General features: G+C 36.8%; 1 protein-coding gene across 15 annotated transcripts in view; it reads left to right on the top strand.

The window, feature by feature from the left end:
- UTRN (utrophin) overlaps positions 1–24,548 on the top strand; it is a 486,786-nt gene that overhangs the window by 186,959 nt on the left and 275,279 nt on the right. For all 15 annotated transcript variants that reach the window (XM_046669467.1, XM_046669473.1, XM_046669465.1 and 12 more), the window contains 12 exons: positions 1,515–1,676; positions 2,150–2,278; positions 2,910–3,083; positions 4,949–5,104; positions 7,807–7,977; positions 11,053–11,232; positions 13,550–13,678; positions 13,999–14,169; positions 16,727–16,888; positions 17,758–17,895; positions 22,260–22,451; positions 23,325–23,497. In XM_046669467.1, the coding sequence (XP_046525423.1) occupies positions 1,515–1,676; positions 2,150–2,278; positions 2,910–3,083; positions 4,949–5,104; positions 7,807–7,977; positions 11,053–11,232; positions 13,550–13,678; positions 13,999–14,169; positions 16,727–16,888; positions 17,758–17,895; positions 22,260–22,451; positions 23,325–23,497 (1,937 nt within the window). The remainder of the gene's footprint in view (positions 1–1,514; positions 1,677–2,149; positions 2,279–2,909; positions 3,084–4,948; positions 5,105–7,806; positions 7,978–11,052; positions 11,233–13,549; positions 13,679–13,998; positions 14,170–16,726; positions 16,889–17,757; positions 17,896–22,259; positions 22,452–23,324; positions 23,498–24,548) is intronic.

Raw genomic sequence — 24,548 nt, 5'->3', positions numbered from 1 at the left:
GTGAGCCATAGGCAAATCCAATGAACAAAAACGGGGAGCTGCTTTTACAGAGAAAAAGGGGGAGTAGGTAGGGGCTGTTCTAAATGAAAGTCCATTGGGGGAAAGTGACAGTTCAGGGAGGCATTGGCTTCTCGCTGCCTGAGCTGTGGTGTTTCTCATGGGCTGGGCTGTTGCCAGTGGGGAGAGAAATCTTCCTTCAGGAGTAAAGTAGTTGCCCTTCCTCTGGAGATGCCAGTGTGCCTCTCTTCCTGTTCAGTGTAATTGAAGACATGCGATAGGCTGTGAGAGCTCCCCCTACAGGCCTTCCTGACTCCAGTTTAGTTAAGGTGTCTTTTATTGATTTCCACAAATAATAACTCATATTATCCTAGTAAATATTAGGGCCATGAGAATTTGACATCAGCTGCTGTTATAAAATGCCATCATCTCTTAGATGCATATCCAGAATGTTTCACAACATGCATGTTCTTATCTGTAAGTGGAGAAAGGAGACTGTTCTTTTATAGGGGGATTGCATGGATATTAGATGCTTTCCAACACCTATTAAATAATAACTGTTGATGTTTACGTCTTGAGTAGTGTTGGGTTTATCCCAAAGTGCAGCAAATAGTGGTTCAACACGTGCACATCTGTAGAGCTTGTTTTAGACTTTGGAAAAAAGAGATTGATACCTTCACTCTACTGGGAGACAATTCTTGTTTTATTTTATATTCTTATTGATAAGCTTATTGCTGATTCCTATAATCGCCTAAATTTATAATAAATGATATATTTTTATCCTCTGTTTAATAATATGCAAGAAATATTTACTTTTTTATTGAGGTATAATTGACATATAACACTATATTAGTTTCAGGTGTACAAGATAAGAATCGGTATTTGTATACATTGCAGAATGATCACCACAAATGTATTGTTAACATCTGTCACCATGCATAGTTACAAAAAATGTTTTTTCTTGTGATGAGGACTCTTAAGATCTTCTCTTTTAGCAACTTTCAAATATGCAATGTGTTATTAACTATAGCCACCATGCTGTGCATTACTTCCCTGAGACCTATTTATTTTATAACTGCACGTTTGTACCTTTTGACCCCCTTTGTTCGTTTTGTCCCTGCCTCTGGCAACCACCAGTCTGTTCTTTGTATCTATGAGCTTGTTTTGTTTTGTTTTTTAAAATTCCACGTGTAAGTGAGATCATAGGGAATTTACCTTTCTCTACCTGACATTTCATTTAGCATAATGCCCTCATGGGCATTTTTATATCTTGTCATTATATTTTTACATTGTCAAGTAAAAATTACTAATTCACTGCAAAATACATAAGATACTAGAAGGATCTTTTCACTGTTACCATTGCTAGCTATTATTTATTTATAATGCAGGCCAAAGTCTTGAAGTAAGTACTTTAATAGTCTATTTCTTTTCTTCATGGCCAGAATGAAAGGGTTTTCCCATATTCAGCTATTTATATTAGTGCTGAGTGACTAATGATTAAATTTTCCCCTGTGTAGGCAGAGAGCAAACAGATTACTTTGGAAAAGCAACTCCAGGTCCTGCAGGAAACTGACCACATGCTTCAAGTCTTGCAGGAGAGCTTAGGAGAGCTGGACAAGCAGCTCACAACATACCTGACGGACAGGATAGACGCCTTCCAGGTTCCGCAGGAAGCTCAGGTACGGCCTCGGACATGAGGGTATGTGAGTCACAGAGAGAGAATGTGTGATTGCCTTCTCACCAGCGAGAGAACCAGCCCCTCCTGCCCTCCCAAACTGAGTCAGTGAGAAAGGTTGACCTTTCTTATGAGGCAACCTGTGGGTTTTGGAGTTCTCGTGGTCTCTATGTAAGACCCTGGTAAATGGCCACCATTTTTAAATTATAGTTTTCTTAGCTATGGAATTAGAAAAATTCCTTCTTTATAAATAAGTGGTGAACATCAGAAATGACAAATGCAGAGACCTTAGTTTGTGCACAGCACACAGTAGCCCCACAATATGGCAGACCATCTTGTTATTATACTGCAGACTTCTTAAAGCTTGTATAGGGGTCAAATTTGTTGAACTCTTATTGTATAGGGGTCAACATATTCTTATGTATTGTATGACTACTTGGACCTTTTTGAAAAAGATATTTTCTCATCTCTTTGTAGAAAATCCAAGCAGAGATCTCAGCCCACGAGCTAACTCTAGAGGAGTTGAGAAGAAATACCCGTTCTCAGCCTCTGGCCTCCCCGGATGGCAGGAGTGCCAGAGGAGGGAGTCAGATGGATGTGTTACAGGTGATGGGGAGAGCAGCTGAGTACTTCTCTGTGACGTCAGCGGCGGGATGGGAGTGCTGTATTGAAGGCGTATTGTGTTCCAGGCAGGGCAGCAGACACAAATTATTGCGTGGGTGGAAAATATTGAATCTGATTTTTATCACTGAGAAGAGAGAGTGAGCTAGATTTATAAGTTCGCTCTATATAGATTTTTCCATTCAGGCAGAGCCGCTGTCAGTACTGATGTGGCTGATACCCGGGCCGGATGTGAGATGCAGCATCACTTCGTCCCTTCCCGGTGGACTCGAGATTGACTTTCACTCAGAGCTCGTGATGAAGGACGTTTTGAGTTCTACGGGTTCCTAACTATATTTTTCAAACAGATGAGAAAACTAACGCAGTTTTAATTCCAGCGAGGCCAGCTTAGCCTTTTATTATATCTAAGACTGAGACCCTGAGTGTCAGGTAATTCGTGGCGTTGGGCTCTGCTGTTCCTAGGGTGGTCGGGCCACCTCACTGAGTTCCTGTAAGGAATGTTTTTGTTGGTGCTTTATTTTACAGCTTTTTAGCAGTATGTGTTACATTAATAATGTCTGTGAGACAGATTATCATTCTGATGTGAACTGCTTACTATTTTCATGTCTGAAAACAGAGGAAACTTCGAGAGGTGTCCACAAAGTTCCAGCTTTTCCAGAAGCCTGCTAACTTTGAACAGCGCATGCTTGACTGCAAGCGTGTGCTGGATGGTGTGAAAGCAGAGCTTCACGTTCTGGATGTGAAGGATGTGGACCCTGATGTCATACAGACCCACTTGGACAAGTGTATGGTGAGGCCAGTGGGTGGTTAATGTGTCCAGTGGGCTTTCCAGCAGCTAATACGGCTTCATCTAGCGTTTACATACATGATTTATTCAATAATTATTAGTTTACAGTGTGCTAAGAATAAGGATTGATGACGAAAAATGGTAAAAAATGAGAAGTGTGGTTCTTCCTTTTAAGGAAATTAGAAGAGATAGAGAGAGAGCTAGGAGAGAGTAAAATCAATTACAGTGTCGTGAGATAAGGAAACTAGAGTAGACATGTATATACGGTGATTAAAAAACAAAGAAAACACGTCTTAATCATAGTATAAAGTTAGGAAAGGCTTTGCGAGAATGTGACTAATGAGCTAAGTTTTGAAGGATAAATTTGAGTTATCTAGATGAACCACACTTAGAATGGATGTCAGGAATATTACAGTGTAAACAAATTCATTCTCAAGGAAAATAAAATTTTAAATTTTAATTTGTAAAGTTTAAGCCTAAAATATGAAAGAAGAAATTATGCTTAGAATGGATGTTAGGACTATTATAGCATAAAAAAAATTATTCTCTGGGAAAATAAAATTTTAAATCAAAGTTTAAACTTAAGATGTGAAAGAAGAAATTATTTATAAGGCCTTATTACTATTTTAGTCTTGAACTTTAAAAATCAGTTGCATAGAAATTTAAAAATCACATGGCTGAGCATACACAGTCTTAGAATAAGTGTTCTGCTTGAGAAGAATCATGAAGAAACAGAGGATGACATTTAAGACAAGAAGAGTTTAGGAGAGTTCTTTGTGCTTTTCAAAACTGCAGTCTTCACATGTCTGTTACATACTGACAGTTGTTTGATCACTTGAAAGCTAGAGTGAGTGGAAAGATGAACAAATACAGTCGTGTGTTGCTTAACGATGGGGACACGTTCTGAGAAATGTGTCGTTAGGTGATTTAATCCTTGTGGGAACATCATAGAGGGTACTTACACAACCCTAGATGGTATAGCCTACTACATACCTCGGCAATATGGTGCTAGTCTTATGGGACCACCATTATATATGCAATCTGTCATTGACCTAAATGTTTTTATGGAGCACAGACTGTAAGATAAATTTTTATATGTGTGTGTGTGCGCATGCATGTATATATGTGTTTATTTATTTCGTGAGATATAGAGATCAACAAAGCAAGCACTTAGTCTCGTGGTCTGTTACTGTGTGACAGTGCCACGTGAGAGGTTTCAGGTCAAGACCATGATGAATGGAGATGAGAGAACCTGCTCAGAATAAAGGTTTTTAAGTTGAAGCTAACTAGGATAAAGACAGCTCTGAATTTGACCTACATAACTCCAACTTCCTATACTCACATACATCTTGATATGTTGAGTTTTTATATATCTTTTCCTTATGTGAGTAATATGTGCTCATTGTAGTAGACTTGGTATTTCAGAGAATTGTATGAAAAAATGAATGTTAATACTTCCACGTTCCAACAGCCAGAACTAACCAGTGTTGGCTTTTTTCTATAGCATTTAGAATTTTTTAAAATGTAATTTAAAAGATGATAGACATTCACTTTTTAGTCTTAATATTTCCCCGTTTTATATAGAAAAATTTTGTTCATATTAAGTACTTTCATAAACCTTTAAAATATGTCTGAGTTTTTTTTAAACAAATATAATCTCTATTAGTGTACTTTCTTATCTGACTTAAAAAATTATTACACTTTGGTTTCATTTTACTCATCCTTTGAACCAAATCTGAGAAAAACAAAGCCCTTCGATCTCCATAGTTGGTTCGTAGTTGTCAGCCTCTGTAAGTTGTGTTCTGGAATGATTCCACTTAGCAGGTTTTCACTACAATGTGTAAAATTTGTCTTGCTTTGTTTTTAAGAAACTCTACAAAACTTTGAGTGAAGTCAAGCTTGAAGTGGAGACCGTCATCAAAACAGGAAGGCACATTGTTCAGAAGCAGCAGACAGACAACCCCAAGGGGATGGACGAGCAGCTGACGTCTCTGAAGGTGCTCTACAATGACCTGGGTGCCCAGGTGAGGGGCGCGACCGCATGCCCACCTCACGCTCTCTTTTATGTGCTTTAGAATTTCATTTCTGAGAGAGTGCATGTTTCAATTTTATGGCATTAATATGTTTTCAATTATTCCTATAATTTTCATTATATTTCTTTAAACGTAAGTGTTAATATCACAATGATTACTACTTGTATAGAAATTTATTTTCAATATGTAATCCAGATTCATTTTTATATTTTCAATGGCTACTGACATTTCAAGCCAGCCCTGGTGGTCTAGGGGTTAAGATTCGGCGCTCTCACCGCTGTGGCCTGAGTTTGCTTCCTGGTCAGGGAACCACACCGCCCATCTGTCGGTTGTCGTACTGTGGTGGCTGCGTGTTGCTGTGATGCTGAAAGCTGTATCACTGGTATTTCAAATACCAGCAGGGTCACCCATGGTGGACAGTTTCAGTGGAGTTTCCAGATTAAGACAGACTAGGAAGAAGGACCTAGGCACCCACTTCTGAAAAAAATTGGCCATGAAAACCCTGTGAATAGCGGTGGAGCACTGTGATATAGTGCCAGAATGTGACATGTTGTCACATTGCTCCACTGCTATTTTGTTGTTAGTGCCATGGAATGGATTCCAACTCCTGGCGACCCTGTGGACAGCAGAACAGCACTCTTCCCTGTCTTTTTGTGCCATCATCTCACATCCATAACTGTTAACTTGACATCTGCTAAGAGTGTAGATCTCAGGTCTTGTCACCACACACAAAAAAGGTGATTACGTGAGATGATGAATGTGCTGAGTAACTTGATTGTGTTAATCATTTCACAGTGTATACATATATAAAATTACCACATTGTATACCTTAAAAAGTCACATTGCACAACCTAAATATATATAAATGACACTATAGTAAGTAGCAAGAAGTGGTAGCCCACCAGGAGTGTGCTAGGTCTGAAGAGCCAGGGGAAGAGGGCGTTTTGAGAATGAGTGTAGGCAACTGTTAGAATATTATTGAAAGTTGAATGTGACATCCACTTAAAGACGGTTGTTAGATCTGTTGTCATTGGAGTCGTTATTGAGCTTAGCAAAGATAATTTCTGTGGAGTGATGGGAATAGAAGCTGGAATTGCATGGCTTGGTGTACATGTGGGAGGTAAGAAAGATGGGAGGATCTCTATGGGAAAGGTAGGAGAGAGGAAGGTCTTTAGGGGATGTGGGACAAAGAAGGGGTTTGTGTGTGTGTCTAGGAGAGACTAGAGTATGTTTGATACCTGACGAGAATGATCCTCTTGAGAAGGAATGGTTGACTATCCAAGAGGGAGAAGAGATAAATGGTTAGATAAACAATTTACAAGTTGATACTGCCTAATTCAATATGCAGTACATCTTAAAATGTATTGATTAGACTGAGAAGAGTGTAATTTGTTACAAGTTAAACTATAAGTTATTTTCTTCCTGGTATATGCAAATCTTTAGTAGCATTAAATTTCATGATGATTGTGTAGCTGCCTGGGCATGTCAAAGTCGGATAAGTAGCGTTTGAATACGTAATATTTTTTAGTATAATTCACATATTTGTCTCCTAAAGTCTGCATTGAGGTGCTATTAATTTAGAGTCATGAATTTTAATTAAACTCTATAGAGAAAAAAATTCACTTTTAAGAAGGACTTTAATAATCATCAATCCTTGAGGTGTGAAAGAGTAAAACTGAACCTAGGGGACAGGAGAAAGAAATGGAATCCCATGTTATTTATTAGGAAAATTCAGTCTTTATGCCATTTTATATCATCTAAGAAAATTTCATCCCGTATGTGACTTATCACTCAGTACTTAGGTAAGGTTATTGTCGAGACATATGTGCGCATAAAGGGAGGAACATATTTTATTTATGTATTATTGTGTTGTCTTGTCCTTTAAAGAGCTATCTCAGCTTTAGATTATGCGCGATCGTTTAGTTTGAGGCGCCATCATGTAAGGTAGAGGGTCAGCCCAGGCTCTATCCAGTGGCCATACCGCCCTGATCATGGCCTGAACCGCTTTAAGCTTCTCTGCCGTGATCTGTAGGTAGACAGGTTGGTGCCTATCACAGAGACTGTCGTGGGTTTTATTGCTTAAGGTATCTAAGATCCTTTAACGTAATATGGGAGCTGTATTAACAGCCTAGTAAATGTTAGTTCAGTTCATTTTACTTTCTGTCGACAACAAGAATTAAATAATAAAAGTGTATGTTGCGTATTCATTTCCTGTAAGTGCTTAATTCTAAAACATGTAATTGTGAAAATAGGGCTATTTCCCCCTCAGAGTGCTAGAATATAGTGCATATGTGTGTGTTTTTTGAACAGAGTCCTTCATCTAGATTCCAGTGCATCTTCTCTTGAAGATGATAAAAGATGCTGTTTATTGATCCCTTAGCTTTGTTGCAAGGACCGGCCCGAGCCCTTCGTGTATGTTTGTTTTTCATTTAATATTCACAGCAGCCTTTTGAGGGCTCTAGTCTCACTTAGGAAAGAAGTGGTGGAGCTAAGATGAAAACCCAGGGCTGCCTGGCGTTAACCACGACAGTGTATCATCCCCTGCGGGAATGCGAGGACGGACTGATTCTAGTGCTAGAGATGAAGGTTATGTGCGTGTTGGGCGTTAGATATGAATCAGTTTGGATCTTTAGTTATTATTTTGATTTATGCTCATTCATGTTCATCCTTCTCTGTCTCTCTCTCCTTTTTAGGTGACAGAGGGAAAACAGGATCTGGAAAGAGCCTCACAGTTGGCCCGGAAAGTGAAGAAAGAGGCTGCTTCTCTCTCTGAATGGCTTTCTGTGACTGAAACTGAATTAGTGCAGAAATCCACTTCAGAAAGTTTGCTTGGCGACTTGGATACAGAGATTTCCTGGGCTAAAGTAAGTTGCAGTTCAGGTGAATCACCAATATTATTCCAGTGTAACCTGTGACATCCTGTTCAGGACAATCTGGGTGGATGCCATTTCTCTCCATTTCATATTAAATAGGGCTTTTTCTTTTTTCCATTATTTTTTTACCACTTCTCTGTCCTAAGAAAGAATAAGAATATTTTAAAAACAACAATTTTAAGACAATATTTTTATCTTGATTTGAAAAGTATTAAATTTGTATGGATCATCAGTAAGGCCTTTTTAGGCATTATGCTTATGTGGTACTTGAAAACGTTGTAATTATCACCTTCAAAATTGGTGACTTTTTAATTTTTTTTTGCTGAGTAATATTTGCCGCATCTTTTGCTAGTCTTGCTCTCTTTTTGCTTGAGGAAGATTAGCCCTGAGCTAACATTTGTGCCAGTCTTCCTCCGCTTTGCATGTGGGCTGCCACCTCAGCATGGTTGACCAGCGGTACAGATCCATGTCCAGGATCTGAACCGTGAACCCGGGCTGCTAAAGTGGAGCGTACCAAACTTAAGCACTATGCCATGGGGCTGTCCCCCAAAATCGGTGACATTTTTTGAGTATTCATTCTTCACAAAGTTATTGTGCTGAATTTATTTATTAATTCTCCTATAATAACTTTGTAGCAGTAACTAATCATTCTATTGCAAACTACCTGATGTAAAGAGTGTAGGAACAGAATTTTCCAAAAAAATCAACAAAAGATCCAACAGTTTGCTTTAGCCCTATAGTTACTTTGAAATCACAGAGAGTGTAGGGTTAATTTGCCAATTCTCTCTTTTGAGATGGACAAAGAATTGAATGGATGGGACACAAGTAATTTTTTTCGCCAAGGCATTCTCTTTTCTTAAATTTATTTCCTAAGAAAGAAGCATGTGTACTAGAGATAAGTGCTGGAAATAAATGATCAAGACTGTGGCAGAGATTTTTATAAAGCTACAAGCGTCAGTTTTGACATCCTCTGTAGGTGTTTGCTTGTGGGAAGTGAAGAGATGCTATGAGGTCGTGGCATGATACAACTCCTTCTTAATTGAATGCTCTGTGGAGATAACAGTTGAAAGAATGTCAAGATATTAGGCACTAGAAAGAATATTCTCAGTTTAGAAAATAGCTCATGAAAAGTGTAATTATGCCCATGGGCTGTGTGGCGTGAAACGGGATGTATGAAGGAAATGAAGGATGTTGGAATTCCTGAGTGTATTGTGGATGAATTCCAAGCAAAGGCACCAAACTTTATTTTTGTTAAATTGAAGTTTTTCAAGGAAATATTATCTTCTCTGTACAATACACTTTGAAAGCCGTTATTTTCTTGATAGCAACATAAGTCATATAAGCTAATTGAATGACATTTGCATAGTGTAATAAAAAAAGACAGGTGCAAAAATCATCTATAATCAAAGAATACCCTGTTATTATTTCAGTTTTTGATAGGCGCATATGGACATACACAGGCAAAAGCATATATTTAAAAAGAATTATATTGTATCTAATGTTTCATGACTTTCTCTAAAAAACTTCGATCTTTGACATTTCCCTTTACTTTTAAGTGCTTTCGTATCACATATTGGAGATAAGTGTAGTATTTCATTGCATATTTTATTTTTTTATTGTCCTGTTCCTCCATTCACATCCATCTAAATTATTACCGATTTTCACTATTGTAAAAAATGCTATGATGAATATACTTGTAGCTAAATCATAGCATACATTCATAATTATTTCCTGAGGATAAATTCTTAGCCCTAAAAATATTGGGTCAAGGGAGATGTACATTTTAAACGAACCCACAGCACCTTCTCTTCCCTGGGGTAAATCACACGAAACATCAGTATGGAACATAATCACCCATTGTCAACGTTATGTTTTCAGATTTAAGAAACATGCATATTTCACATTTTAATGTATTTGCTCTTAAAAATTATGTAAAGTTTTTTCAATGCAAAATTTAAATAGCATTTTCATTTCTGAACTTATTCCGTAGCTTAAATATTGTTATTTTCAATGTAGTAATTTTCTTCACAATACAAGCTATTAGCATAGATTGTATGTACTGTTTAAATGTAATTACTTGTAAGTCATTATTTCTTATAGTTCCTAAAGACTCTGCTAGTCAATCAGTACATAACCATGCTGTGGGTATTCTATTTTTTTTTTTTTCTCCCTGCTGGAGGAGTCCACTTGAGAGAAATATTTTAGTGACTTTATAAATATACTAGAAATTGACGTGGCCAAGTAAGTGTTTAAAACCTTGACACACTTGTGAATTTGCAATTCTTATGCCTTCCAAAATGTGATTTAATGATTTGAGATTAAATATAAACTTGAGCTCTTTGAAATGATTTATTTAAATGTTGGTTTAAAAGGTGCAACAGCCGTAGGGAGATGTGCCCCTGTACTTTTTGATTGAAAGAACTTTGTAGTTTTAATTTTGGAACCAGTCTTCTGTCTGTAATTCTCTGACTACACGTTGCCTGGTCAAACTGGTGAAATGTGTGAATCACGTTATCCTGAATGTTATCTTTCCATATGAGGACAATTGTAGGACCAAGCGTAGATGTGTTAGTTCTTCTGTGATTTACTTAAGATGAAATATGTTTTTAGTGCTTATATGACAGATTATATGTTAAATCACTTGGTTACAGGATGTAATCCTTGCAAGTAAATATAGTACACGTCAGTAGTTTCCTGTAGTATTCAAGGAGATAAATCATTATGACTTTTGGAGAAGTGTGAGTTCTTGGATAGTTTTGCTTTGCCAGTTTGTAATTACTGAAAATGAAATTGATTCCTTACATCTGGAGTTATGATGAGGATCATTGGGGTTTGTGTGTGATAAATGGAATTTACACTTAAAATAAATGAAAATTACCTTTTCCACATCTGAATTTGTTAAATTTCTTACATTTAATTATTTGCATAATTAATTGCATATTTTAAGTTATCTACGGAGTCATGGACTACTATAATGTAGAAGAAAAGTTTTTAAAAAATGAAGGTTATATAAACTTTTATAATATTCTGAAAGATCAAGTGAGCCTCAGTATTTTTATTTTCTAGAACATTCTGAAGGATCTGGAAAAGAGAAAAGCTGATTTAAACACCATCACAGAGAGCAGTGCTGCCCTCCAGAGCTTGATCGAGGGCAGCGAGCCTGTTTTGGAAGAGAAGCTCTGCGTCCTCAGTGCCGGGTGGAGCCGCGTTCGCACCTGGACCGAAGATTGGTGCAGTACCTTAATGGTAGGCTTCGGGGAAAATTTAATGACGACATTTTCTTCTCTCCTTTCATTATTTTAAAACGAATACAGCTTTGATTAGAATTCCACATCCTGTTTTCTATGTGTCAGTAATGTTTTGCTTGTGAATTAATTTTATTAGACTACATTTTATTTTTTCCTTTGAAAAGATAATAACTAGAAAGAGTTCAAAGTGTCTCTATCAATTGAAAAACCGTTTGTGATATATGTAGATATATATGCTTTAATATCTTGGTGGATGTACCTTATTTGTTTCATTTTAATAATTTAATATTGTGTTTAATTATCATAAACTATATATAATATTTATAATATTCTGATAATAGTATAGTAGTTAAGAGCACAGGTTCTGACATCTGATGGCTTAAGTACAAATTTTGAGTACTAGCTGGGTGACATGGTCAAGTTACTTAAATGCTCTCTAAGCCTCAGTTTTCTCATATGTAAAATGGGCATTATTACAATTTCTGCTTCACACGGTTTTTGTGAGGATTATGTGACATAAAACATGTAGTGCTCTTATATAACTATATTTAAGACAACCAGTTTAGATCTTATGATGGTGATGATGATAATTGTTAGATGTTACATGTTGTTAGTCTTTGGTTCTACCACTGCACTGTTAATTATTCCATGGAAATAGTGACAATTTAATCTTTATAGTGGGTTTCTGTCCTTCTTATACTAACAATGAATATATGGCAACCTCGCCTTCCCCTGCCTTAGAGGGAGTTGGCATTTTTATAAATTATTATTTTAGGGGCTGGCCCCATGGTGTGGTCGTTAAATTTGGCGTGCTCTGCTTTGGCAGCCCAGATACGTGGGTTTGCATCCTAGGCACACACCTACTCACTCCACTCATCAGCCATGCTGTGGTGGTGACCCACATACAAAGTGGAGGAAGTTAGCACAGATGTTAGCTCAGGGTGAATCTTCCTCAAGCAAAAAAAAAAAAAAATTATTTTGTTCTGACATGTCTGAGTTAGAGCTTTTATCAAATCATAGAATTACTGGGTAATGTCTAGAGACATGTGTCTGAGCATTTATTGGTATCAGTCAGAATGTGCAGGGCTTTGAAGTTCATGGGCTTATGTCTTGATCTGTCACATTCATATCCAGAGTCCATCCACCATTTGTTATCTGCATAACTGTGAGTAAATTACTTAATGTGACTAAACCTCAATTTCCCTATATATAAAATGGGAATAGAAGTACATATCTAACAGAGTTGTTAAATGTTGAGTATCGAATGTGTAATTCTTGGCTCGGAGAATACGTTCACTAAATATTTTATATATTCATTTTTGTTGTTACTAGCTTCATTCCACATTCTCAGGCCTCTTCCTTCTGTATTCTTTAGTCTGTACCTTCCAAATTCTCTTTTCAAATAATATTTTTCTAGTCCTATGAGAACGTTTGATTTACCTGCTTTATTGGAGGTAAATAAGTCTGGTGCTCATCATTTCTTCTTACTTAGAATCCATATTACTGTCAAAACTTTTCTTGTGTCATTTATTCTCATTTTCTCTTTTCAGCTATTTTTCCATACTATAGATTAATAATATTTCCTTGTCTTTTAAACACTTTCCTTCTAGATTTTTTTCTAGTTTCCTTTACTCTATAAAATGTAGTTCCTAGAAGTTGTTTGTTTCATGATAAGTCTCCCCACTCTATTTGATCAAGTTCTAAATTCTTGCCTTAGCCTCAGCAATTTTGCCAAGTTTTAATTGGCTTAACTGTTTGCTTCTGTTTTCAAATTTATCTTGATCACGTTTTATATCCTGCTTTAGGAAATATTACTACGGTCTGTGCCAGGGGTAATAATATTAAATACTGACGACACTGAGGTGAAAAGACACAGGCCCTGCCCTCTAAGCAGATATAGTCTGTTGAACAGGCAGAATCTTACTCCATCCATATGTTAATCATTCTTTTATGTATTACTTCCTTAAATGAATTTTTAACAAATATCATCAAGGGGACAAATGAGATTACTTGTGGTACAAGAATGAGGAATAAGGGAGACAAAGAAAATGAAATTGAAAAGCAACTTTCACCTTTTATTCTTCAACTTTTTATTGTACTGAGGTCTAAATCAAATAAATTTAAAAGGGACTAACCATAGCTCTGCATTCTTAGGAATGGGATTTATTCAGTGGAGAAGAGCTTTTTAGGAAGGTGGAAACCCTTCTTGAAATTCAGCATACAATTAGCTCTTTAAAGGTCTTTTAATCTCTTCTAAGACGATAGTCTTAAATATTTCGTATGATTGCATCAGCATTTTATTAATTCCTTTCTAGAACCATCAGAACCAGTTGGAAATATTTGATGGAAATGTTGCTCACATCAGCACCTGGCTTTATCAAGCTGAAGCGCTATTGGATGAGATTGAAAAAAAACCAGCAAGTAAACGAGAAGAAATTGTGAAGGTAGCGAATGCAGAGGATCAGTTAACACTTCTGGGAGTGGGAGGTTTTGCTGTGGTCTTTTCTCTCGTGGAATGCTCCGAGTTACTGGTACCCACGTTCTTCCCATGCAGTAGATTCTTAACTTTTATTCCGGCAGGAGAAAGTGAGGTCTTGAATGAGTCCTAATATATGAATAGCTCTTACTGAAATTGATTGTGCTGAAATCTCTTACTGGGCCTCTCAGACATTTATTTAAACTCCCTTTAATTTTGAGTTAGCATCACACTCATGTTTGGTTTTGATTTTTCCCATGTGATAATTTTGTGTTTTCTTTCAATTAGCGTTTACTATCTGAGCTTGAGGACGCCCACCTTCAAGTTGAAAATGTCCGTGATCAAGCCGTTGTTTTGATGAATGCACGTGGAGGCTCGAGCAGGGAGCTCGTAGAACCAAAATTAGCTGAACTGAATAGGAACTTTGAAAAGGTGTCTCAACACATCAAAAGTGCCAAAGTGAGTAATTATATTTTTATATAAAATTATTTTCCTCATAGGTATGTGTCTAAATGATAGATGATTACTATGGTATATACATCAAAAATTTTTAATTTAAAATGTCACTCTTCTTTGAATGGTGCATTTGTCCTTATTTATTTGTGATTGTGCAGGTGAAGGAGAGAAAAAAAGAAATTAGTACTCAAGAAAATAACCCACTCCAGAAACGGTTTCAGAGTCTCCATCAGAAGTTAAAATTGGCTATAAAATAATGAGACTAATTTCCAAGCCAGGCATGAATATTAAGCCTATTTTATCATCACACTTTATAAATTTGCACAAACGACACGCTTGTGAACTTGTTTTGTGCTTTATGTGTTGACGCATCTAAAAGTTACAAGCAATAGATCTAATGCAGAAAGCTGTAACCTAGTTTTATAAACTCTAAAAAGATAAGTGAAAGGGTAATAAATAAGAGCTTTCCTAAAAGAGTGTTTATTTATGCTGCCATATTATAATTTTTCTCTGTGTGTGTATCTTTCTCATTTTCACCCTTGTTTCAGGAGGGGAGGAAGTGCAACGTTTTACTGTCGTGTTCTCAGGACCTGGGTGTAGTGAGCTCTCAGTAAATGTTAAGTTGAAAAGATGATAACATTTCGATGGTGCTGGGGAAAACAAACGAAACAGCGTAGCCGACTTTGGGGGTCATTCAAATGAGGTGTTCATTCTGACAGAGGATTCTGAGTTTTTCAGGATCCCAGGTGTGCCCATTGGATGGCATCTTTTGAGTCTTAAGTTAATTCTACCTCTTGAGAGTTGGGTATTGAAATTATCTAAGAGGAAGGGTCCTCTTTTTTTGTGGAAAGTAGACATTGTCTAACTCTTCCTTAATTTGAAATATCTAATATAATAGGCCAAAGGATATTTCATAGCCTATGAATAGACTTAGATTATTCACAACTTAAAGAAAACAAGCCAGACTCTTGCTTTAACTTTTGTCTTCCTTAGCTTTGACCTTACTTCCTTACCTCCTGGGCTAACCTCATTCGTTCTTTTCAGTGGCTCTGTGGGAGAGTTTTACTGGTATAAGAGAGTAATGCACGAGACATAGGGATTCAGTAAGAGGAAGCACGGAGACACAAAATTATTATCGTCCCCATAAATAACTTCTCAACATTTTGGCATACATGTCTATTTTTACTCTATGTATGTTATTAAAGTATCAGAATTTTTGTGTTGTTTTGTATATTCTCCTTTGACATAGGTTTTAACTGCTGTGGAGTGTTCCATTATATGATCCGATATAATTTTATAAGTTAATTTTCTACTTTTGTTATGCCTTTATTTTTATTTATTTGTTTTAAAAAATTATCTTATTGGGGTCATATTGGCTTAGAACATTGTGTAAATTACAGGTATGCATCACTATATTTCAGTTTCTGTATAGACTACATTGTGTTCACTGCCAGCAGTCCAGTTTTTATCCGTCACCGCACACGTGTGCCCCTTTACCCCCTTTCGCCCTCCCCCCACCCCCTTCCCTTCTGGTAACCACTAATCTGTTCTCCTTACCTATATATTTGTTTGTGTATCTTCCACATATGAATGAAATCATATGGTATTTGTCAATCTCTGTCTGCCTTATTTCGCTCAGCAGAATACCCTCAAGGTCCATCCATGTTGTCACAAATGGCACAATTTTGTCTTTTTTTTGTGGCTGAGTAGTAATCCATTGTCTTCTTTATCTAATCACATCTTCTTTAACTAATCATGAGTCAGTGGGTACTGGGGTTGCTTCCTCATCTTGGCTATTGTTGTATAAATACTATCATGAAAATACTTTCATGCATGTCTTTTTGCTCATCTCTTAATATGCCCTTAGCATCAATTTTTAGAATTCCTTGAACTTGTTGCAAAAATTGTACATTTAAAGGCTCTTAAGTAGATTTTCCAAAGAGTCCCACAGAAAGTCTGTGCCAATTTGTACCTCCACAACCAGAGCGTGAGAGTGTTGGTTTCCCCATGCTCAGCCAACACTGCATGCAGTTTTCCGCGTTTAGTTTTATTAAAGTTGTTACATCGAGTTTAGTCACATAAATATCAAGTCTTTCTATATAGATATTGTCTGAAAAGACTGCACTGAGAAATACGTACTGTTTTGAAGTTTGGGTATCCAAACCCACAGGGGATTCTACTGGGGAAAGTTAAGTAGGAGACGTTCTTCGGGACGCACCGGAACTAGGTGGTGCCCTTTCTTCCTTTCTGTGGCCATAGCAGGGATGGCTTTTACATCCCAGCCTGTTTCCTGCTGTGCTCAGACATGGGCTCAGAATCCTCCACACAGCAATCCAGGCAGCCACAGTCATTTGCACGTTACTTCACATTCCTGGCTGGAGTCTGGAGAAAATAGATAATTTGGAGAAGCCCAAATGGGTAAAATCATTGCTGTATGAATAAATAAAATTAAAGTCAGTTCAAATAAACGCTAGCTCCTGTCTTGACACTCCTTCCCTCTGATTGGTGATGGAAGGTCTGGTTAAGAACGTCTTTTCAAAGAGCACTTTTCCTTCCACAGTTGCTGATTGGCCAGGAGCCATTAGCATTCCAACGTCTGGGTGCCACGGAGGCGTTTGAAGCTGATGTGCCTTTCTCTGACTTGGAAAAATTAGAAAATGACATAGAAAATATGTTACAAGCTGTGGAAAAACGGTTGGAATCCAGTGAAGAAGATGAAAAGGTTAGTTCAAGAAGGTTTTCAGAGACAGCCCTGGTGGCCTGGCGGTTAAAGTTTGGTGCAGTTCACTTTGGCAGCCTGAGTTCAATTCCTGGGTGTGGAACCACACCACTCGTCTGTCAGTAGCCGTGCTGTGGTGGCGGCTCACGTAGAAGAATTAGAAGGACCTGCAACTAGAATATTTAACTATGTGCTGGGGCTTTGGGGAGGGAAAAAAAGGAGAGGAAGATTGGCAAATGTTAGCTCAAGGTGGCTATTTCCTAGCAAAAAAAAAAAAAGATTTTCAGAATCATGAAGTTCTCATTCTTCTTCTCTTTTAATTATATATTTTGTTGCTGTTGTTGTTGTTGAGAAAGATTGGCCCTGAGCTAACATCTGTGCCAGTCTTCCTCTGTTTTGTATGTGGGATGCCGCCACAGCATAGCTTGATGAGTGGTGTAGGTCCGTGCCCAGGATCTGAACCTGTGAACTCGGGCCATACTTAACCACTATGTGCTGGAGCCAGCCCAATGGTTAATTATATTTTTAAATCAATGATGTTTACCCAAATATCTGCCAAACATGATAGAACAGATCTAAGTGTGACTTTCTGATGAGTGTCAGTCTAAGATTTGCCCAGTGATTTATGTAATGCTTAAAAAAAGACACTTTCTGTAAAGGCACTTATCTTAGTGTTATCTAATTTCTGCTAAATTAGCATTCTTTGTGAGATATTTTAACTTCAAATATGAAATGTTTTAAGATAAACATGAATTTTGTTGTATGCCATTCAGGTGAGCATATCTTGTCAGTTAGTTCTCCTGCTAGGGAGCTCATGGTAACTGGCCCTGTGCATTTTTCTTTTGAGTAAAGTTTTCCTTTTAAACCTTCAGGTGGATGAGGAGAGAGCCCAGATTGAGGAAGTCCTACAACGGGGGGAACAAATGTTACGTCAACCCATGGAGGACAATAAAAAAGAAAAGATCCGTTTGCAGCTACTGCTTTTGCGCACAAAATACAACAAAACTAAGGTATTGTCATGGGAGTCCCTGTTCTCCTTAAATAACTTAGTCAACTCTTGTCAGTCAGCAGTGTGATGTTGCACTCGTGGATGTTCAGAGCAAACCAGTTTGAGTAGTCTCTCTTTCTCCTTTCTAGTGTGTCTTACTAGATGTGTTTATATTCTCGGATGGGGCAAGACTCAAAGAAAATAAAAGCCTAAATCTTTATCATTGGGCATTTCTTTTGGATTTCTGATAACGTATTAAACTTGAGAGGAATCTATCCCTTTTGGGGGTGATTTCCTCCTTCAATTCTGTATTTTATATGTGGAGGTCTTGACCATGTCAAAAAAAATTCTAGTTTGTGGATAACTAAATTTGTGAAATTGAGAGACTATGATTTATATTCTAAAACAAGATTCACTGCCAGCTCCCTTTTCACTGGCCATCTTCCCAGCTGCACTGTAAGAGTGCTGGTGCTCCCCAGAGGTCTGTTTTTAAGTAACCCTTTTAGAACTGGTAGTAGTTGATGATGTTGGAATCTAGTAGAAGATTCCAGCCTCTCAGCTTGCCGCCTGTTGGATGTCTCTGTTTGTACTGCAGCCTTGTAACACGTCCCAAGATACACTTCCTCTCTCACTCCCCCTCCAAAATGTGATTCCTACTTTATTCCCTGTCTTCGTTACTTACTTTAAAAACTACCCATTCTCAAGGTGGAAACCTCACAGTCATTCTCAGCTATTTCTTGGTGTTCACACACCTTGTTCCTCACACCATGCTGAGTAGGAATTAAAACCATGGGGTCAGAATGAAGTGAGATACAGGTCTGAACCCGAAGGTCGGTGTGGTTCTACCAGTGACTTGTTTTACAACCTTGGGAAATCGACTTGAGTTGTCTTAGTCCACTGTCTTTTCTGTATTTCAGTCTCTTATGATTTTCTCCCATTAGTTATTGCAGTATGTCCCAAGCTGGTTTTCTTATATCTGAGTTTTCTAACTCTAGCTCATTCTCCATATTTTCCTCAGAATTGTTACCCCTCCCCTCCTCCAAAATCATGGCTGACCCTGTCATTCTTTTATCTGAGAACTGTTCAGGAAAATATCGCAAAATACAGAAACAGCTTTAAGTGTAGGCTTCATTGCTCGCATGCTGTCCTGAGGCTTCCATCTGACCTCCGTCTGCCTCTCTGAGTCACTGTCGCTTACTAGGTAGTGTAACTGTGCTGGGTTTCTCTATGTTTTCCCAAACTCACTGGTGCCTTAGCACCTCTGGGATAATGCTCATTTTATTCCCATTCACTGGAGTGGGTTTTTCCTTCTTTTTTTATCTGAAAAATGTGTTATCTTTTAAGACTTGGCTCTATTTTCATCTCTCGCATCTTTCAGATTATATTATAGTTCTTTGCTTTATTGTTACTTTTTAAAGTATCTTTCTTCTCTAGCACTTTTTCAAGGTTTCAGGCCATATCTCATTCATCATTAGGTCCCAAGTCAGGAATCATTACTGGTCCAAAATAGATATAATTGTTAGGTGTTTTATCCATAAATAAATTTGTTTTTCAAAAGTACTAATATGTACTATTACAGGCTCATTTTATTTTCTTTCACTAGCATTGTTATTGTAGTTAAAATATTTTTATCTTTATTTCATTAGCCCATATACTTCTTTAGATCTGTAGTTTTCCAAACTGTTTCTGAACTGTGAACGTTAGAATCACTGGGGAGCTTCAAAACAGTCAATGCCCAGATCTACCCTCAAACCAGCTCAATCAGAATCTCTCAGGTTGGGACTATGTGTGGAGCATTTTGAAAAACAACTTCCTAGAACATTCTAATATGCAGTCGGGGTTGAGAACCAACGGTTTACAGGACTCATGTCCTTATTTGAAACATGTGCTAAATTACCTTCTCTTATTTGATACTAGGGTGTTACTATTTTTTAAATGTGTGCAAGCTCTTTATAAAATAAAGATATTAATTTCTTGTCATTTGCTAAAAAATATTATCTTACTGAGTTTTATCTTCTAATTATTTTATCTTTACTTTGCAGCCCTTCAAAATGTTTGTTCAGCTATATATGAGTATGTTTTTCCTTTGTGATATTTTTTCAGTCTGTTTTGGGACCAAAAAGTACTTCTTATTCAGAGAGTTGATAAATATTCAATTCTGTTTAGTTCCAGTTTTTTCCTATGGTTTAATAAAAACAAAACTTAGAAAATTTTTATCAAGTGTTCATTTAGACTAAACTTTTAATCTATTTGGCATTTAGCTTGCTGTGTGACATGAGCTACATCAAGTAACATTGTCTAGTCCTACCTTGTTGTATGTTTGTATGTCTGTGTCCTAGCAGAGGCCTTTAAACGTACAATTATCCAGAAGTAAAGTCTGGGTCGGATCCTCAGGATGTTTTTTCCCCTCGGGCATTTTGATCGATCACACTCTTGGGAGGAAATCTATTTTGGGAACGTAGTAGCACGTGTTTAAATTTCCAACAGCCTCACTGCTTCTGCAGGAGTGTGGAGGCTCAGAAACTCCTAGATTATCTTTATGGTGAGAGTGGAAAAAGACAGGCTTACTGAACACCGTATATATATTTTTAAACTTGGAACTTTCTATTTGGATTACCTGCTGACCCATTCCTGGTCTTGGAGTAGTTGCTAAGGTATAAAAGGGACTCTCACCTGAAATCCAACAGAGCAGATTAAAATCAAAAATCGCGCATGTGCTGGTTAGTGATGCTAATGAGGAAAGTACTACGAGGCTGCATGTGCTTCCTGCATGTATCAAACAGCTGGAGGCCTGGAGCCCTTTCTGGTCTTGGGGCAAACAGAGGCTCTCTCAGCGAGAGCCTGGTTAATAGATGAGGAAGCCAAGCAGGACATTGGGTCCTGGTTTCTTATTTTGCTCCTTTGACACAATTACTCAACATTTAACTAGTTTCCTTGGGTCTTTTGCTTTAAAATTAAGAAGAGGAACAGTTGAGGCTACTTTCGTGATCTTCCAAAAAATTGGCCTATTTAAAATTAAAGGGTTATTTTTAATTTTTTCTTTACTTAAAAAAATATTTAGCATCTTTTTATTCAAAACTGGTTCCTGGGTAGACACATTATTTATTTAAGCATTCTTTTATATTTGCCTGAAAAATACAATTTGCCTTCTTAGACATATGGGTAAATATCTAGAAATGCTTTCTGACTAAAATTTGAATATGTGGCATTAGGAAAATAAAATTAATATTAGTGTGAAAAGGATAAATAATCCTGTTGATAAAGTCAGGAAATTTATAGGCTTGCTGCTCCCCTGCCTATCCAGGATTGCCCATCAATTGGCGAAAGTAGTAGTTTTTCGAATTCTAGGAGACAAATAAATGCAGACCTCTAAATTCGACACCGTATTATTGACCCAATGATTTTAGTCCGGAGTCTTGGTTTCATTTAGGAATTGTAACCATTTTCAGGATCACTAACTCAATGAACATGTGTTTATGATCATTTTCACTGTCATCTTTGAATTTACAGGGGAATATCATTTTTTAGAAGTTCAATATAGGAATATAATGAAAATGTCAAGGAAACTACCCTAACTCAGGAGTGGATGTACTTTGGCCATTTGCCAGTAGTGGACAGCACTTGTTATACTGTAACCATCCAGGAGTAAAGGGCTTGAACTGAAGGACTAGTGGTTTATCCAGAGAGCACTTTATTGTTTAGAAAGCTCTGATTAGAGGATATAGAAAAGACTAGATGAGGGCAAATAAGTAGTCCACCCAGCTTAGCATCTGTCTGAATTGAGCGTGTTAGGACCTATTGTCTTGTATGGGATATTCATGTTCTGTAAGATTGTTCTCAGACGTTAAGAGTGTGTTCTGAATTAGCTGGATATTATTCTAATCAAAACCTCCATTGTATTTCTTATGTTACGTTACAAATACGTTTCAGTTATTTATATTTTCAGCAGTGAGGCCCAGAAGTGTTTAATCTACTTGTGAGATTTAAAAAACAGATTAAATGATAATGATATTAAAATGTTTTACTTCACACAGAATTGTATAATTTCCAGGATATTCTCCTTTCCTCAACGACTCAGGAAAGAAGTTATGTTTTCCTGTTTTCAAAATGATGAGTTTATGTGGCATCGATCTTAAAGAGAAACCTTTTAAGCATTAATTTATTTATACTGGTTAACAACAGGCTACAGACGAAAATTAGAATAGAGATTGTGAAGGGTTTCTATAGCAATGCAGGGCAAAAATTTTAAAAATTATAACATTGTTTTGATTTTGGCTCATGGTATTGAGTTCATCCACAAAGTAGTCTACTGTTTTTTTTCCGATTTGCTAACATTCGTTGTGGGGATATTTTAAGAGATGTGTGTTATTGTTAATGTTTTTACAGGCAATCCCTATTCAACAGAGGAAAACAGGTCAACTCACTTCTGGCATTAGAGCGCCAGCTCTCCCCACGGATTATCTGGATGAAATTAACAAAGTTTTACTTTCCATGGATGATGCTGAATTATCACTTAATACTCCAGAGCTGACCACTCTTGTCTACGAAGACTTCTCTTTTCAGGAAGATTCTCTGAAGGTAAATCTCCAGGCACACATTTGAACAATGTGGTTAATGTAGAAATAAAGCGAGGAGTGTGTCATTGTGCTTACTTAGATGATCTTTATCTTTTAAAATTTGTTCCAAGGAGTCAATGAATAATAAACCTTTCCTGTATTCACCAATGAAAGATTATCAAAAACTTTAATTTTTTAAACGTAGGTATGGGTTTTTAAGTGTGCAGTTATTCATTCTTTGCAGCATCAGAGACTTTGTAAAAATCAACCACATGTACAAACCATCTTCCTTTCTTATAAACTTGTCAGTTGATATAAAATGTCAGCATTTGTCTTGCCGTCTATAATGATTTAAGATGGGCCAGGTGTTGGGGTGTGGAATAGCATGTTGATTGGAAGTTAATTAGGGATCTGGAAGTTTGTAGTTAATTCACAAAACTATTAAATACCATCACGGCCTTTTCATGTAATTTGATTGCACTTACGTATAAAATCACAATAAAATTGCTGATAGATTTGATGGTTTTGATAGCTCGTTTGTATCATTTATATTAGCAGTATTAGATATTTAAAGATATAAATAATTCCAGCTTTAAACATTTCATTACCTTTGTGGAATGTTACTGAAGCTTTTTGTATGTCCTGTACAAATGCTACCTTGAGCATCTGTGAGGATTTTCTTTTCTGCCTTTAGGATCTTCTGTAGGGTCCCTCACACTTTGGGTGACGTGAGGTATTATTTTTTTTTAAAAGTTTCCAGTTTTGTTGAGCAACAGTTATTATGCTTCATTATATTTTAGAGAAGTGTAATGCAACATAAATTTTTGGTCTTCTGTGACTCCATTCTTTTTATCTCCTTGCTGGATTTTGTTAATGTATGACAATATGTTTGTAGAATATCAAAGACCAGCTGGACAAGCTGGGAGAGCAGATTGCAGTCATTCATGAAAAACAGCCAGATGTTATTCTCGAAGCTTCTGGACCTGAAGCCATTCAGATCCGGGATACACTTACTCAATTGAACGCAAAATGGGACAGAATTAATAGAATGTACAATGATCGTAAAGGGTATGTATAAATTAAATTAATATTTGATTTTTTAAAAAAGGCCTATAAGTTCAGGGGCCACGAGAAAGGTCTTGTGTACATTAAGATTAATGAGAATATATTTTACATGTTTGTAATAGGCTCTGTTTAATAAATTGTGATGAGTGTAGTACCTTAAAGACAGAGGAATCAGAGCACATGAAGATGAACATTTATTATTATAACATAATATTTTAATAATTAAAGGAAGCACCTTTAATGTTTTAATATTTAAATAGTGTCCATTTTCTTTAAAAAACTTAAAAGGGATTTTCATTCATGTTCACTTTCTCCACACATGTGGTGATTAATGTGAGTGAAGATCACAGACAGCTACAGATAATTGGAATCCAAATATAACCACAAACTCTCTTTTTATAACCTTCTGTTTAATGGCAAGGTTTTGAGCCTTCTGTCTAGATTTTGACCAGGCCTGTTCATGGGTAGACGTAAAAACTGATGAGATTTTTCCAGTCGCTGTGTATGTAGTGGAAAGGGAAATAAGATGGGAAATAGCCTTAAAGGACCGTATCAGAGGAAAATTAACACAGAAAAACGCATTGGAAAACTTTAGAGCCGTATACACAAAAACTAGGCATCATCTTCTTCATCTTTTTGTTTTGTTTTGTTTTAGTCTACCTATTTCATGTGATTGACAGTCCTTGAAAAGATGACTTTTAATGGCCCTTTTGTATATTCTTTCGCATGCATTTTAAAAATCATCTCTTTGAACATTCAGAGAATATCCTTTCATATCATCTTTATGCATACTTCTGACTCTTTAATTAGATTTGATTGTTGGTTGAAGACTGATCTGTTAAAAAATAATAACATTTTAAGGCTCTGGATTGCATCACAGAATTGGTTATTACACTCCTGCCAACAGAATATGTGAAAGTGTCCTTATTAACCCTTGTTAACACTTTTTCTTTTAGATCTTTGCTAATTTTCTAGTAATGGATTGCATCTCAATTTCGTTTTTTTGATTATCAGTGAGATTTGAATGTACTTATATATGTTTATTCCCTCTAGT

This window comes from Equus quagga, chromosome 8 (genome assembly GCF_021613505.1).
Source record: "Equus quagga isolate Etosha38 chromosome 8, UCLA_HA_Equagga_1.0, whole genome shotgun sequence".
NCBI lineage: Eukaryota > Metazoa > Chordata > Mammalia > Perissodactyla > Equidae > Equus > Equus quagga.
This window is presented reverse-complemented; position numbering and strand designations above follow the sequence as displayed.